At 39.3% G+C, this 17,448-nt stretch overlaps 1 protein-coding gene across 1 annotated transcript; it reads right to left on the bottom strand.

Annotated features, from left to right (window-relative positions):
• Positions 1 to 468: 468 nt before the first annotated feature.
• On the bottom strand, positions 469 to 16,205 carry TMEM38B (transmembrane protein 38B). Its single transcript, XM_048051491.2, has 6 exons — positions 16,001 to 16,205; positions 10,138 to 10,294; positions 6,819 to 7,003; positions 5,655 to 5,742; positions 3,578 to 3,695; positions 469 to 2,549 (listed from the first exon to the last, which is right to left on the bottom strand). Exons 1-6 carry the CDS (start codon positions 16,104 to 16,106, stop codon positions 2,340 to 2,342), a joined length of 864 nt encoding a protein of 287 aa, XP_047907448.1. The 5' UTR covers positions 16,107 to 16,205; the 3' UTR covers positions 469 to 2,339.
• Positions 16,206 to 17,448: the final 1,243 nt, after the last annotated feature.

Genomic DNA, 17,448 nt, shown 5'->3' with positions numbered 1-17,448 from the left:
CTGCTAAATCTGACATGCTTTACCCAAGACAGAACATTTACACTGATTTCTTACCAGTCTCACAGATGAGATAAAGAACTACCACCATGAAAGCTAGAAAATAGTTAAGTGTTTATTTAAGGCATCCTGGATATGCTGTATTAAAGCCTCCTGTGGAATAGTTCACAGAATATTTGCATATACCTACTCAATGTGGAATTCTTTTGAACAGCCATCCTAAAGAAGCCTGTGAGGTCTTTAAACGTGAAGGTTTGTTTTCATGGTGCTTACAACAGGATTGCTTTCAGCATAGTGTATGTTTTAGCTCCTAACAATACACACTTTAATATGCTTTGTATTTGATTTGAGATGTTCAGTCAAGAAGAAAAAAACTTCTATTTTTTTAATATTGTAGTTTTTAAGGCCAGAGTGAATACAAAGCCATATATTTTCCTTCAAACTGTAAACTTGTTAAAGAATTAGTCAATGTGTATTTTCACATTTATTTGGGATAAGAGTAGCCAGTCATCAGTCAGTATTTCACAGTTGTGCAACATAATTCCATACCACAATCCAATTAGATTAAAAAAACACCCCAAAATTTTAAAAACAGTAAACATACAATTTTTGCTGGTGTTGCTGAATAAACAAATTGATCATTAAGTAGAAAGTTGACAGCTTCAAGCTTATCCAAGCTACAAAACCCTGAGACACCCTGCAAGTGTGACTCCAAGCATTTATATACAACTGGACACAGAGTTTGCGTATAAAATGGCAGGAACACAATTACTACTTTGTTCAAAGAGCTGGAGGTTCACTTTTGTTATTCTTCTGTGCTGAAGTAAATACTCAGCTTAGTTTTCAAGGTAGCATACATTTGCTATACAGTTGAATTCCAAACTGAACTCAATGGATTTGGTCACTACCAAGGAATTGTGGCTCAACAGGCACACAAGAAATTTCTTGGATGCCTTTTTTTTTTTTTTTTTAAGTACAGTACTGGTGACAGTTCTTCTGAATTTATATATGTACCTGGAATTACAACTTTGCCTTTTCAAATCACACTTGCCTCCACATTCTCCTTGCCATCCCTGTGCAAAGATTAACCAACCTCCTTTTGCTAAAGAATACTCTTCGAAGTAGTACTTTCCAAAGAACCTAATCCTGTAAAAATAGTTTAATGCATTCTAAAAAATGGCACATCAAATGAAAGATTCCTCTGAAAAGATTAGAGTCTTATAAAATATAACATCTCAGAAACGTTTAAGTTCCCAGTTCTGAACTGTGTATGACTTGCAACTGCTTCACATCACATGTAAAAAAGAAGCAGCAAATTTCAGCGAGCAGTAATAAAACAGTTTCAGTGCTTCCGGTATTAACTGTTCTTCCCCAATAGCACCAGATGTAACTGCTAGAAACTAGCATTGGTATTTATTAACAGCATGTACAACAGAGCAGAACTGATGATAAACACGATAAATATACTGTCCAGTATTCTTTTTGAAAATGTTTGATAGTTTGGCTTTGAAAAAAAATAATTTTTGCTTGGATAGAAGTGCAGGCAAAGATGTCTCATCCCAGTCAAACTGAAAGATATTATAAACCACATAAAAATCACATATGTAACATAAAAATATCTAAATATCAAACGCTTGCAAATAAAGTGTCAAAGTGAGCCAACGACAAAAATATTGGTGTTTCTATCCACTAACTGTAAAGATTTTTAAAAATACTAGTAAACCACTCTTATTTTGAAAAATAAGAAAATGCAAAAAATATTTACTTAAGTAAGTGAAGAAAGTCTAGACCAGTGCAAAGTGAATTACAACAGTAATTCCATTATTTTTCTAGTTAAAGGCATTAGTTTGGTACATTTTCATGGTTTTACAGTGCAATGTGATTAAGCCTTAATCAGGTGATGACTAACTAAAGCCTTTCTTACTTGAGACATTCTACTGTGAACACTTGGCAGTTCAAGTTCACGTTATCCAAATGAAACATGAGAATCAAGAAAAAAAATGAAACAGGTGATATACCAGAAAAAATAGCAAAGCCGATTATCACATTTTGAAACTCTTTGTAGCATGTAAGCATTTAAAGTTACTAATAAATACAAAATTCAGTAAACTTACAACCACTATAAAAGAATTGTACTTTTACACTTACACTTACAAATCCAACATGTTCATTCAAACATCTGAACACATTCCAAAAGCAAATGAAACTCATTCTGAAGGCAAGTAACACCACCATATTACACAGCCCTACTCTCACCTCATAAAACATTCTTTAAAAAAAATCTCAATCAGCTTAATCTGACATACAAATATCTTTGCAGGTTATCAAGGATTTTAAGCCACTTATTCTGTTTTCTTTGCTTGTCTCTTCTTAACACCATCATGGGACTGTTCAGAGGAAGACTGGTCACAGACTGAAGAGCCATTGGAAGATGTAGCACCTTCACTCTTCACTTTGGGTACAGTTTTCTGCAAGCCGAAGAATATATAGCCTAATGCAGCCTCAATGGGAGCAAATGGAGAAGTCGCAGATCTTGTCAACATCATTTTTACCTATGAGGAACAAGGAATGGTCAAGTTGTATTAAAAGTTTTATTGACTTCACAATAATTTGAACACAAGCTCTATACTGAACCAATGTACAGCATTTCTAACTTGCTACATGAGCATGAAGAGTCCATGCAATGAAAGGAAATATGCTCATTTTAGGTTAAAACATCAATGAATGCTTCTCTTTCTGACCTATACTCATAAAAAAAAAAAAAAACAAAAAAAAACCCACTTGAAACACTTTTTAAAAGTAAACCATTTTTAACAATGGTTTTCTTTGTTTAGGTGAAGCATCAGCTTAAAGTCTTGGCTCCCTAAAGAAAATTCTCTAGCATTAAACTCATCAGGAACTTCACAGAAATGAGACTGGCAACCACCACTTTAAGATATTTTCTAGTCTGTTCAACAGCAGCTCTGAAGTTTTAAAAATTGCTAGCCTTCTTTCAACTCAGAGACTATACTTTTCTTATTAGCTAATAAATCTCAAGACCAGCATCATCCTGGAAACGAACATGACTACGGGGGTCGAAGCCAGAAATTAGGTGATGCTATATAAGAAAATACCATTATTTACCTTGAATATATTAACTTCATTAATTTTACAGCAATGTAAACATACGTAACTCATACATAGACAAGAACCTATTTGGTTTGTTTTGCAAATCCACAGATGACTGCACAGGTACAAGGCAGGCATTAAGCAGCTAGCAAAAAGCAGAGAACAGGACAGTTTCTCTCCACATATATGAGCTGTCTGAGATTGTGGACATAAAAACCCACCGTATCAACTGTTGGGTGCCAATATTCCTGATTCGTTCCCCCTCCATACACTGAACCTACCAGAATAGGTCTTCTGCTCTATCTACGTGTCAAAGACTAAACACAGGTTTAAGGCAGTAGCAGCTATCCTCCCCTTCCAAAAGGGAGCATTATAAATTGTGATATTATGTTTGAGGTCATGTTTTGCTCTGAAATGCTGAAAAAAGATATTTTTTGTTATTCAGTTACTTGCAACACTTTCAAATTCTTACCTTGGAAACTACAAGAAAGATGGTGTACAAAAACATGAGGTTGTGTCTTGCTATTGGCAAGTACTGGCTATGCTGAAGAGTGAAGAGAACTGCTCCTATCAAAGTTACCTTCACAGGGCTGGAAATCAAACAAACAAATGTTAATTTCTCTTCCCTACTCCACAGTGAAAGAGGTCATGACCTAGCAAACACTAAATGTTCTTAGCATGCAAAGCAATTATTTCTGAATAGAAAACATGTATACGTGCAGTGATGAGGTCCAAAACCTAGGTATTATTAAACTAAGTTCAGCACTGATTTATACATCCAGCAAACTCATATTTGACAAATCCTCTTCAAATCAAAATGCACTTCAATGTCTCAATTATTCAGACTCTACATGTCAGCTTGCTCTTCTTCCTCTTCTCCCAACGTGTCTTACTGAAGAGCTAAATTACAAAGCTTGCACTACTCTAGCAGTGCTTAAAAATACATTCTCCTACACTCTAGGTGTTAGTTATTCCAAGCAGCTGCTGCAGGTGTCAAAGAACAACTCCATCCAAGTCTCATTCCACTATGATACTCCACCAGTTTTAGGGTTGTGGTCTGCTGATGCTTGACTTGAGCCAGGTCAAGTATCGGTATGACATATCAATCTTGTTAAGTTACCAAGTTTCACCAAAACAGCTGTGTTGACTTGCAACATGTAAAGATTTACAGCTTCAATCTACCTTCATCACAGTGGTACATCACTTGACATGTATACAGTCAGAAAACAAGAGAATATGAGGAGAGAGCACTAAAATACTGGCAGAAGAATTCTGCACATTTCTTAAGCTGTATCTGTAATAGAAGGACAACATTCCTGTTACCACAAAGCATCTATTCATAGACAAGTTCTTCAGTCATTTCAGTAACTCATAGATTTCTGCATTTACTTCCTGCTTAACCAAAAAACAAACACAAAAAAAACACTAATTCTGTGTAAAACTATCTTAGCTGATTGCAGAATGTTTTATCCTTTAAATTTCAAAACTTACTTCTATTTAAGTTTTACATATTAAACAGAATTTAAAAAGAAAAGTACTTTTTGAGCTATTTTGAGTCACATCCACCACAGAAAAGCAGGATATATGCCAATCAGTAATCAATGTTCTAATGTTGCACCTGTAAATACAGTGCTATTACTAACAGTGACTACTTTCTTCTGGGAGTCTGGTAAAAAGACTGCAGACACCTAGGCACTGACTGAGGAAGAGTAATTCCCTTACAACTTTCTCTTCTGTTATTCTCTATTCCTAAGAGTAGCTGCAGAAAAGATTTTTTTTTTTAATTATTGTTTCTAAAGACTTGAGAGTTACATGGGAAAGATCAAAGCCATTTTAGGGAATTACTAAAATGAGCTTATCTTAACTTACAACAATAGCTTGTGGCTTTCTAGCCTGCCTCAATATTCATTTTACTGTCTAATCTAGAAGCCATGTAATTTTCCATTCTTTGCTTCTGCAAGAGAAGGCACTTTTCTTGTTTTACAGTATAGAAAAGATGTGTTGCTACTTTTTTGCTATATTGAACTACCAGTTTGTACCTTCTCAAATAATCAGTATCTTTGGAGGAAAACAGTGCTTGCAGAGGAAGCAAGTGTGACAATACTCAAAGGAAGACATATTGATGATGTTCAGAACATGCACTAACAACACAGTCCTTACTCATGTATTTGTAGTACCACTGGCCTTTCATTTTGGATAGAAAGCCATGTCCCTACAAGACAAACATACTCAATAATGTTTACCAATAAATTCCAACAATTTTCTAGCCATAATTTTTATTGACTTCTTCCAACTTGGTGTTCTTGTGCTGCAGACCTAAAATGACCAAAATATCTGCTAAAATTAAAATTATCAAAGATCAACAACCAATCCTTCATAAGACAAATATCAAGCATCTATTATAAACAATTGAATTTTTTATTAATATTTTCAATCTTTAAATGTGAACCATTATATGGTTCAGATTATATTCATATTATATTCAGTGTCAACACAAGGAATTAGTAAAACAGCTGTTAACAGATTGAACTTCATTATAAAAATCTTACTAGGACATCTTCAGTAGTTCATTGGTTTCAGGTTTCCACACTCCTCTCACCAACTGCTCGAAGTTGGAGATTAGGCCACCACCAGCTCCTGAAAATCCAGAGATTAACAGTAAGCCTCTGCTGGCATGCTACCACTGCTGCACAGCCTACTACTGCTCCCAGCAAAACTCATTACACCAGCTGCCAAATGTGGCACCCAAAGCTCAGACTTAAAGAGATTAATTGAATCTTTCATATGTGCATGACTTGAGTGACCAATAAGAAACCTCAGAGGTTTAGCGACTTAGAAAGAACATCAGGTTCACCTTTATGTGGTAATATCTGAAATGACACACTGATCACTGCAAACAAATGCTTGAATTGACAGAGAAAATCTCCAGAGAGGCTTGTATCATTCCATTCTTCTTGTAAGCATTTATGTACAGTGAGTGTCACTATAAAGTAGGAGGATTCTCCACAAGAAAGGGTGGATATGTTTTTATGTTAAAAAAGGCCAAGACATAAGCAAGTGTTAGAAACTCTGGCCAACAAGATTGATCTGCACCATAACCTGTAAAAATAATGCAATATATCTTCACATTAACACATTGTTTCCCAAAGCACAACAACAAAAGTGGATAGAATCAGGAGCTGCTTTACTACATCCTGAAGTGGTTCTAATTTTGTGACTGTAAACACAGCTGCTAGGAAGGTAGCTTACAGAGACATATTCCAAACAGCAGGCAGGCAAGAAGGGTCTTTCCTGTGTTTAAAACCAACTACTGTTAGCAATCCAAAAAGCTGAGAAAACAAGCTCTCTTCTTCAGCCACATGCAAGGAAAACAGTTCTGAAGAGATATGATGGAAAGTTTAGTGACAGCACTGAAGCTACATGGGAGATCTATTTCTTTATTGCCGTCAGTCGCCCATCCTAACAGTCCTCACAAGACCTTCCAAAGGGACAAGATGAACTTCCCTTGGAGTCATTCAATGTCACCCTTAATCCAGGCAGAAAAACTGCTGCACTGACTTCTCCCTTGAGGGGATAAGAGACTGTATTAGGACCTGAGGACCATCATACCCACCACAGCAAGGAATGGTGCTACAGGTATGCTGAAAGGCTAGCCATTTAAATACCACTCCAAAACATCATAATTCATCAGAAGACGATGTTATAGATGTTACCTCTGGCCCAGCCCACAGCTACCATGACAAGCCAGGCATCTTCAAAGTGGCTGTCTGCATGTGCAACGCCAGCCACTATTTTCCAAGTCCTAGTCACTTCTTTCATTCCTGCAACTAGAAGCCGAAGAGGGAGAAATGCAAAGCACCGGCAGAATATGTCTCGTGGGCAGTAAAACACAAGATACCTGTAAATCACAATGAGAAAAAGCGTTACGAGCTTTCAAGAGTTTTTGCTAAGGAATTCACTTTCTAATACATTTAAATGTATTTCTGGAATACGACTAGCAATATTTAATATATTACTGATAGTTCAATGCCTTATACTGCACATATAGAAAAAAAATGAAATGCTTTTGAGTATGTTTGAGCTGTTGCACCAAAATCATGAAATGATATTCAACACTGTACTTGCTGCCTCGTTGTCCCAGCTAAGAATTTATTAAAGTACATCAGAAAGATTTACATTTTCATACAAAATCCCAGGTTGAAAGAACCCACAAGGATCATCAAGTCCAACTCCTGGAACTCCTTTTATTGTTCTAGAGTTTATATAATTTATATATTAATATATATATATTTACATAATAAAAATTATTAAGTTATTGTGAGACTTTTTTTTTTACAGGATTAAAACAGAGTGGTTAAATTACTTGCAAACACTATCCTTTCCTACTGATAGGTACACGGAATTATGTAAGTTCAGCAAGAATGCCTCCACCTGTTAGTATCATGTCAGATGAAATGCACAGCTATTTTCAAACCCATTTTACATCTTAGTAACCACAGATTCTAGCTTTTCCAGCTTGCCAATTACAGGCACATTTATTTTTTCAAAGTGTTAAAAGCAACCCAAAGGTGTACTCAATATTTAATATCTTTTTCCAACCTGTTCTCAAAACAAAGTAAAGTTAAGATGGCTAACAATGAGGTCCTAAGCTGACAGTAAATCTTAAGTGAATAGATTACACAGTGCTTTATTTTATCTCCTCAGTCACAAATTTCAGTTCTTAAACAGACAAAAAACATCAAAAAAAACACACATCTGTATTAGCACAGGAATAAGACAGCAATAAGTAAGTGGTGAAGGCAGAAAAAGCCTCTAAAACATGGTAATGTCTTTTCTAAAAAAAATGCTTGCCTCTTGGTTTAGGCTTCTGAGCTCAATCCTATCCACCAAAAACTTCTAGGGCTGTATCTTTTTCTGGTTTCCTCAGGCAGCAAGGCATAGATGCACCCCTTTATCTAGTTTACTTTATTAAAACTAGTGGCAGACACCATAACCAGGAAGATTCATGCTTCTTGGTTAGAGATTAAAAAGCATGAGAGCACTTGGGTGTTTTGTTGTTTGCTTGGTTGGTGTGGTTTTGTTTTGTTTGGTTTGTATTTTTGTTGTTTTCCTCAGAAAAAAATGCTTATCCTTAACAGCAGAATGCCAGGCTGCTTCCTCCACAGGAAGGCAAAATTTAGCTAAAGTCCTGTCCTAATTGTATATTTGCTTTTGCTGCAATGTATATAGTATCTTGCCACTGCAAACTTACAAAGCTTTTTTCTCTTCAAGACCTCCCACACTGGAGCATGCAATAGCCTACTTCTCACATACAAGGAAGTTATTGGAATTTACATTAATAGCTAAGTACTGCTTCAACAGTCAGTTTTAGTATTACTTTTGAATTGCTTACATTCGTTCCCTTTTTTCCTATTGTAAATCCAATTGCCTTTGTAGCAATGAAGCTTCAGCTGGTATTAATTCAAAGATGTATATGGAGCATGTATTTTAATGGCTACTGCTAATAGCCATTTAAGCAATGTACTCAGAGAACACTAACCAGAATCAATTTACAATTGTAAAATGTGGGTTTAGGACACTGAAGCACACATAACTGGATTTGTCTGGAATAGCATGGCTATGCTACCATACCATTTTTGTCTATAATTTCTGCTAGCAACATTTGCTAACAGTAGATGTCGCTGTCCTACAGACTATTTAGGAGCACTGTCCAGCACAGCACAATCCGTTTTATTTTCCAGTTTCACGTGTAACTTGGGGAATTTTGTTTCATGTGATTTGAGACCGAGAATTAAAGTCATTATACTAATGAACAGAGAACTTCGTAAAACTAAAGGCTTGAAAGGTTTCATAACATTCACAGGTTCTCCTTAAAACCTCATTTTATTTGAGCATAGCAAGTCACATTTGCACACATTAAGTTCAAATGAAAGCATGTTTTGTTTACCTGTACTCCTAACTCAAGCTAACATCTGTTAAAATAAGCAGTCATGTTGCCCACACCAGACTAATATGAACCAGAAGCAGATTCTATAAACCTTGTTGTTCTGCAGGTTTAATTGTATATTACTCATTTCACTGATTTGCTTCAATTAAATTTGTCTGCCATCTTCCATTGCAACATGAAGACCAGAAGACTAATAGAGATACACACATATAAATATTTACTCTCACTTCAAAAAATTTGCAATTATAAATCTTAAGTGGCAACAAGGAATAGATACTGAAGGTTTTCAAGCAGCTAATACTCTTCTAAGATAGCAATTGAGATTTTTAAATTCAAAAATCCACTGCTGATCCCAAATTTTGTTAGAGTAGAGGGTTTTTCTCTACAATCACTCTCCGGAATAAATGAACTCCACTGCAAGGCTACCTTTGTATGAAAATAACTCCAGTATTATTTATGAACTCCAAAACAGGTCAAATTGCTGCCACATACACATACCTGACTTCCCATTCAGCTCTCTACTGGCTTTCACTACCACCCCATCCATTTGGGAAAGCAGTTTGGGAAAGGGCAAAAGATAAAAAAAAAAAAAAAAAAAAAGACGTCAGAGAGCAGAGACTGAAAGATAAGAAGATCCATGTCTTAATTTCCCAATCACAGAAAAGTGTAGGAATTTTACTTCAGCCAGGTTCAAGAGCTGTCACTGGAAAAACTAGATGGCACTTACGACTTCTTTATATTTAGAAAAGCAGTAACTTGAGTCCATTTTATTCCAGAACATATTTTCATGTTTGACCAAGAATACTATAAAAATCTAAGAAAAGTCTAGTGACTATTTCATTATCAACAGCTCATAAAAGTTGCTCTTATGAAAAGAGCGCATTTCACTCCTACAGAAAGGGTTCATACCATTTTTTTTTGCTGCAGTGACTTCTCTGATGGAGTGACAGCTTCTAAATCCATGACATTTTTAAGTTGAGCTTCTGATTTACACAGAAACTTGCTGGTATAGTCTTACTATTCACAGTTAAAGTACAGCTTCCTCTAACCAATAATACTTGTCTAACTCAATTGTGGCTGCTTACCAGACTGAAGATGCCAGTAGAATATTCGTGCCCTTTGCCAAAAATGCTACTGGAGGTTCTCCAAGCATCAAGGAAGACAAAACAGAACCACCAAAGCAACAAAGCATGGCACTAAACCAGCAGGCAACTGGACTTCGGACTGACACATCCACAGCTCCTAAAACAAACAGAAAAGAGGCATAAACAGAAACAAACATTTGAGAATCATGTCAAGTCTTAAGTCAGTATTTTTCAAGTCATGCAATCCTACGTTGTTTCTTTAGATCATGAAAAATCCTGCAGAAATCTGTAGGCCTTCACAAGAAAAGTCCTCCTAAAATGCAAGTTTCAGATGACACTGACTTCAGTATGTATTACCTAAATAAAAGAGAAAGACTGATCGTGTGTTCTCTCATATCTTTTGTGGGTTGGTTCAGTGTACCTACCTGGCTAACAGGAAGCAAAAACTTTCAGAGCACAGCTGAGAGGGTTCATTGCTAAAAATCTGTTGCAGGTACAAAGTTGCTTTTTCGTTTGCACTAAGTACATACAAGTGGCCTTGCTGACCTAAAAAGGACTGGTATTACAACAGTTACTTTTTGAAGGCTACTCTTCAGCTTCCAATTCTGCTTTTGAATCTTTATGAATTCAAGGTCACTGTTTTTTGTTTTGTTTTGTTTTCCCTAACACCCTCCTATCAGTGTTCTCTGGGCAACTACCCAACGCAATTAGGCAAATGTTGTTTCACCCACAGTTCTGAACAGATAAAAAAGGTTACTCAAAGTCTTATAACATGGGTTATGAAGATGACTGGAGGACTGGTGCACTTGTTGTATGAGGACAGGCTGAGAGAGCTGGGCCTGTTTAGCCTGGAAAAGAGAAGACTGATGGGAGACCTCGTCAATGTGTATAAATATCTGAGGCGAGGGTGTCAAGAGGATGGAAGTGGTCTCTCTTCAGTTGTGCCCAGTGACAGGACAAGAGACAACTGGCACGAGCTGAAGCATGGGAGGTTCTTGCTGAATATAAGAGAGGCACTTCTTTACTGTGAGGGTGACAGAGCACTGGGACAGGTTGCCCAGAGAGGTTGTGGAGTCTCCTTCTCTGGAGATATTCAAACCCTCCTGGATGCCATCCTGCGCAATGTGCTCTAGGTGATTCTGCTTGGCAGGGGGTTTGGACTAGATGATCTTCAGAGGTCCCTTCCAACCCTGCCCATTCTGTGATTCTCACTATTAAAAGCACCAACAAGCATCCCAGCTCATATTAGAAGCAATGTGGCTGGCAGGACTACTGAAGTGACAGTCCCTCTGTACTTGGCCCTGGTGAGGCCGCACCTCAAGTACTGTGTTCAGTTCTGGGCCCCTCACTACAAGAAGGACATCGAGGCCCTGGAGCGTGTCCAGAGAAGGGCAACGAAGCTGGTGAGGGGCCTGGAGCACAAGTCCTGTGAGGAGCGGCTGAGGGAACTGGGGGTGTTTAGTCTGGAGAAGAGGAGGCTTGGGGAGACCTCATTGCTCTCTGCAACTGTCTCAAAGGGGGCTATAGTGAGGCAGGGGTTGCTCTCTTCTCCCAAGCAACAAGCAGCAGGACAAGAGGAAATGGAGTTGCCAGGGGAGGTTTAAGTTGGGTATTAGGAAAAACTCCTTCACTGAAAGGGTTGTGAAGCATTGGTACAGGCTGCCCAGGGAAGTGGTTAAGTCACCATCCCTGGGGGTATTCAAAAGGCATGTAGATGTGGTACTTAGGGACATGGTTTGGTGGTAGACTTGGCAGTGCTCGGTTAACTGTCAGACTTGATGATCTTAGAGGTCTTTTCCAACCTTAACGATTCTATGATTCTACTAAAAGCTTCACTGTTTCATTTATTTTGTTATCTTTAGAATCTTTAAAATTAATCATCCTTTTAAAATTGCAGCTGAACTATGCCAGAAGAATTCTCAGTATCAGATTATGCTGGAGGAGGAGAAAGGGAAACCTTAACGTGTTTTGAGGGGAAACAACACTTTATCAAAGACAGAAATATCTTGAAATAGTTGTTTTGACTATTTCCTTCCACTTCAGGAGTCCATCACTGCCAAAGCTTCCCCTTTACAAAGATGAAGAGCTCCGTTTGCATGAAATAGTTCCTTTTTTCATAGTCTAAAGGCTGAAGGTTACCAAATTAAGGATGAAACCTATGGTCTGCACCAAAAAGAAATGTGATATTTGATTAACAATTCTGAAGATAAGCTTTTGGATTTTCACGAACTTTTGTGGGAAAATATGGTTCTTACCAAAGATCAAATGCTCTAATGTTTCAAAGAGAATACAGCATTCTCACTATAATTCACTTTAGATAGGAATATTGACAAGATTGTTCCAGTTTTCGCGTTGCTACGGTATTGTAGCACAAAGTGACCATTTAGAGGAGAAACATCCCAAACTTTATGGGGTAACAAGAAGAAACAGGGAATGGCTGCAGCCACTGTAGATCACAAATCACAACAAATCATGTGTTACAAGGGGTGAATACTGCTAATACATCAGCAGCTGCATTATGCACAAGTTTTAAGTCTTAGCCTGATGTAATAGAGAATGTAGTCTGTATGGTAATCTGATTTTGGAGCAAGACTGGTAACCATATTATGACAGGAGGTTCCACGCGCAAGAATTGTCGGCGTCCAGACTGCACTTAAAACAACTCTTACACTTCTGACATCCATCAGCAGGTGGGTCTGCATCAACCTCTTTCCTTAGCATGAAGCTTCTCACCTGGCATTAGCAGAGAAGTAATCATCTTAACATCTTACTGGTGGCCTCCGTGAAAAAACTGCACTACCCTCCTCCCTCCCCACAAATGCAGTATGGCCAACAGCTAACTAACAGAAAGAAAGCTTAGTTCACTTCACCCGGCATTTGGTCTGATTACTGATTTGGTCACTTTTTTTTTTTTTTTTAATCAATTCAATTAACTATTGGAGCTGTTTTAAAATCAGACTGTTCTCTTTTCAGTTTTATTCCTCTCCCTTTCAGCAATCACTGCTTCCCCACTCTTGCTTTGCCCCATGACTAACAGCAATTTCCAGTTTTTAGGCCACGTACAGTAATGACTATTATTATTACCAGATTGCCCTCTACACAAAAGCTTGTAAATTTCTTCAGTAAGCTATTAAAGGACATCAAGAGACTGGTAGCCCTAAGGGACCTCAGGATTTTTTTGTTGGTCAATATGAGAATTTTCTTGGCTCATACACCATTATTTTGTAATTCCATAGCTGCTTTCTAACAAGGAATATAGCCAACATAGAAAGCAAGGGGTCAAAAAATGCTAATACTAATTTAAAGCACATCTTTTTAGCACTGCTACCTAAATTATAAATGAGATGTAGCCTTTCAGAAAACAAATTCCATTTTCAATAGGTCACATTTTTAAACAAGAGGTCACTTATATGTGTCATCTGATGCATCACGAAAAACTAATGAGGCATCATGCAACCACACAGGATATCATCTGCCAAAAGGCCTCTAGTCCTGCAGCATATATTAGAAAGCACAGATGCAGTTTCAAAATACAAGGACTACCGTTCAATGCAGTTCTAAATACTATTTCTAGATAATAGTAATAAAAGCCTTGCTGGCTAGCTCTTTCTGTAAGTAGGGTAAGATCTAATTTAAGCTTCCCAATGTGTTCTGAACGTGCAAACGATAATACATACCACATACACATCTAAAGAGCAAACCTAAAGGACTTGTAGAAGTTTTTCCAGCACCCCTGTTCAACTGTACATACCATGAATTAAGCTAAAGCATTAACAGTCAGATTTAACTCAGCAAAACTATGCCAAAAAGCAGTAGCTCTCTTCAGATAACTTGGATCACATCACAGAAAACTTCCAAGACCAAAACCAGCACATTCCTTCCAAACAGTGCTGATCCTCAAACCTCAACACCTTTTGCTGCCTCTCTGTCCCCAAAAAGAAAATTGACCCAAAAGAAAACTCCAACTGGAGCTACAAATGAGTAATTCTTAAGCAAGCCCAAATGTACTAATGAAGAACTCCTAGTTTAACATGTGCAAAGAAATATGTTGGTTGTCACCACTGCAGTTGTCAGCACCCACAAGAGAGCAAGAAAATTTAGTTAAAAGGACTGGGAAAAATCCCAGTTGGTAGGTGCTCATCCATGATACAAATGCCCACACTGAATCTGAGTTTAAGGGTTGGCATTTTAATGAGACAGTACTCTGGGATAAAACAAATGTGGCTCTGACGACCACATGCTTCCTACATGATCAAAGTTACCCAAGTATCCATTTGTGAAAGAAAGCTACACTTCAAATTTCCAAGAATACATGGTAATACCTAAAAAATAAAAGATCAATGATAACATTAGCCATCCTATTTCATAATGGCTGCTATTTCAATTATGATTTAATGTTAAGTTCAAACCATTTGCGAGCAAGAAACGGAAGAGCATGCAGTCACCTGAATTACAGTTACTAACAGTGAGTACTAGAGGATACTCAAAAGTTCTGAACTTTCCAGCTACTAAGATGACAAGGAAAAAAAAGAACAAAATAAAGAAATCAACAGACTTCTGACAGACCTTCCACTGTCCCAAAGTGTAGTCTCACTAACGCTGTGCTACACTCCGCATCAGCAAAGTAGACTAATTCCTCCCATCCCAGTCCTCAAATCTGCGTCCACTTCAGAAGAAAGTTTAAAGGCGGTGCATTATAATGTCAAATACCTCTGGACAGAAAGCCTCTTCTCAAATGGAAGAGTTGTATTACACAATGTCTCATGTCAGCAACCAGAAGCAATTTTAGTAGTAGTAACAAGATCTGTTGAAGATGCCAGCATACATAAACATTTTGTATCAGCCTTTACAATTTGCCAAGTGCACTTACTCAGCAGGAAGTAAAAATTCACCTTGGCACATTTAAGAAGTGACCAAAGAATAAGCTCTCACCAAACAGAGTGCTGAGCCTTAAAAATCTGAAGCAAGCAGAAACTCCCAAATCTGCTCTATAATCCCAAAAGCCAGTTTAGTCTCCTACACAGTCACCAGCTGGGATGCAACGTTACCACAATTGTCCAAAGTCAATCCACAAGTAGCTACTCTAAACACCAAAATGATGCTCGTCTCCATACTTATGACAACTAGAACTAGGTTTGGGGCTAACAAAGACAGTGGAAAAGATTTTCTGGGGCAGAGCAAGTAGAGATTGAAGTAGAGAAGTGTCACTGTGCGCACTCATACAGCTCCCAAAACACTGGCAGCGAAAGGCTTTCCTAGCTTAACTGTACAAGCTATGAGTACAACGTGAAGTCACAAACTAGAACACACCCAGCCCATTACAATCCTGTGGCAGGTTTCCTACCAGACATAATTTCCTGAGCACCTTTCTGCTTAACCAGGACTCGAGAGGGATATAAGGAGGCGACCAGAGTTGCTCCTTGCACCCCTGTAATGGTGCCTGGCAGCAAGGTGCCAGCCTGCCACCTTCCCTCCACGCAAAAACCTGATTTCAGAGGTTTCAGCCCTTTTATTTTTGGGACGTTTTAAGCCTTCCACCGTGATAAGGTCTTCAGCAGCCGCTCGGGCTGGCTTCCCCTGTGCCCCTACTGAGGAGGCAGGAGGAACTCGGCTGGACACAGCCAACATTTACATACGGGTGGCTTCACCTGGACCGCAGGAGACCTTATTTCCACGCTGAAAGAAGAAAAAATGGAGGGGGGGGGGGGGGGGGAAGCAGACCCTTGGAGTGTCTCAGTCCCCCTCCAGGCCAGCCCAACCCACCCCTGTCCCCGCGGGCAGCCCCCCGCCATTTCGCGCGGCGGCTCCGGCTCCGCCTCGCCTGGCCTGGCCCCGCCTGGCCCCGGCAGCCTTCCCCGCTCACCCCGCTGCTCCTTCAGCGCCATGACGGAGGCCACGTAGTGCGCCATGTCGAAGAAGGGGAACATGGGCAGGCGGGAGAAGGCCAGCGGCACCTGCCCCAGCTCCATGGCGCCCGCGGGGCAGCCTGGGCCTCTGCCGGCGCCGTGCGAGAGGGGAGGCGCGGCGGTGCCCGGCGAGCTGCCCGCCCCCGCGCCGGGCTGCAACTGGCTGCTGCCTCCGGGCTACCCCCGCTGTCCCCTCCCCGCTGGCCGGGCTCCGCGGCTCTCCCCGCAGGCCTGCGGGGCGCTGCCAGGCCCGCCTGCAGGCACAGGCCACGTTTGGAGCTGAGCCGGGAGGGACTCGGTGAAAGCCTCTCCTTCGGGGGCCAGGTCACGGCCAGCAGCAGCCGCACCGTTCCCGGTGGGCAAATCTGCCTGTGCCGACAGGTATAAGGAGGGTCTGTGCCTCCCCTGGATGCTCTTTTTCAGCACTTTCTGCTAGAAGATGTTTCCCAAAAATCCACTCATTCAGTGCATATTGAAGTCCTGACTTATCCTGTCAGCTTTGAATGGGGTATAAAGCTGATTGCTTTCCTCTTTTATAGTCATGTTCTGCCAACTTGAATGCTGTCTCTGTTAAGTCTCTCCTTTGCCTTTTTTACAGCATCATGGTATTTCTGCTCCACGATCAGCTTGTGATGGGTTTTAGTCCCCAAGGCCTTTTCTACACTACTCCTTATTCCCTACCACAGATCCAGACAGGTACAGGTCACTGTACTTAACTGGTATAAGTGTGATACCTTGCTTTTTCCCTTTTTTCTCTCTCCTTTTTTGTTGTTTAGTTCATCAAGAGTACTTAGAACTACAGTCCTGTCCTCCAGCCTGTGGTCTTTCTCAGGTTAATGTCATCAATCATCACCTGCCTAATAATTACCAAGAGTGTTGACATATCCCTGATCCCAGTCACACCTTAGCAGAAACCCTTTTTAATACATGCATTCATTTTGATAGTGAAACCCGTTGTTAGCTGTTTTATTTTCTAAAAGTGGATTTCTAACCAGTTTTGCATTACAGTATAAAAATGAAAACAACAACAAAACTGTTCATGAGCTTCCCAAGTGAAATGTTATCAAAAACTTCTGCCTTCAAGATACACAGCATCTTCGTTGTCCACCAGACTGGCTAACTTGTGATAGAAGGCAATTACATTGAGGTGAAGCTGTTCTTCACAGACCTATGTCAAGGATTATTGGCCTTCTTATTTTTTTAAGTGAGTTAACTCTTTTTTTTTTTTTTTTCCTCTGACAATCCAACTTAAGTTTAGTGGTTTATGATTCTTTTGACATTCTTCCAATTACAGGAAAGCACCATTTTTGTCTTTGTATTTGATTTCCACAAGCTACTAAAGAGGAGAGTTAATGGCTCTAAAATTGACACACTGTATGAAATCAAGCTAAGCAATCTGAAAACA

Source organism: Anser cygnoides, chromosome Z, assembly GCF_040182565.1.
Source record: "Anser cygnoides isolate HZ-2024a breed goose chromosome Z, Taihu_goose_T2T_genome, whole genome shotgun sequence".
Lineage (NCBI taxonomy): Eukaryota > Metazoa > Chordata > Aves > Anseriformes > Anatidae > Anser > Anser cygnoides.
This window is presented reverse-complemented; position numbering and strand designations above follow the sequence as displayed.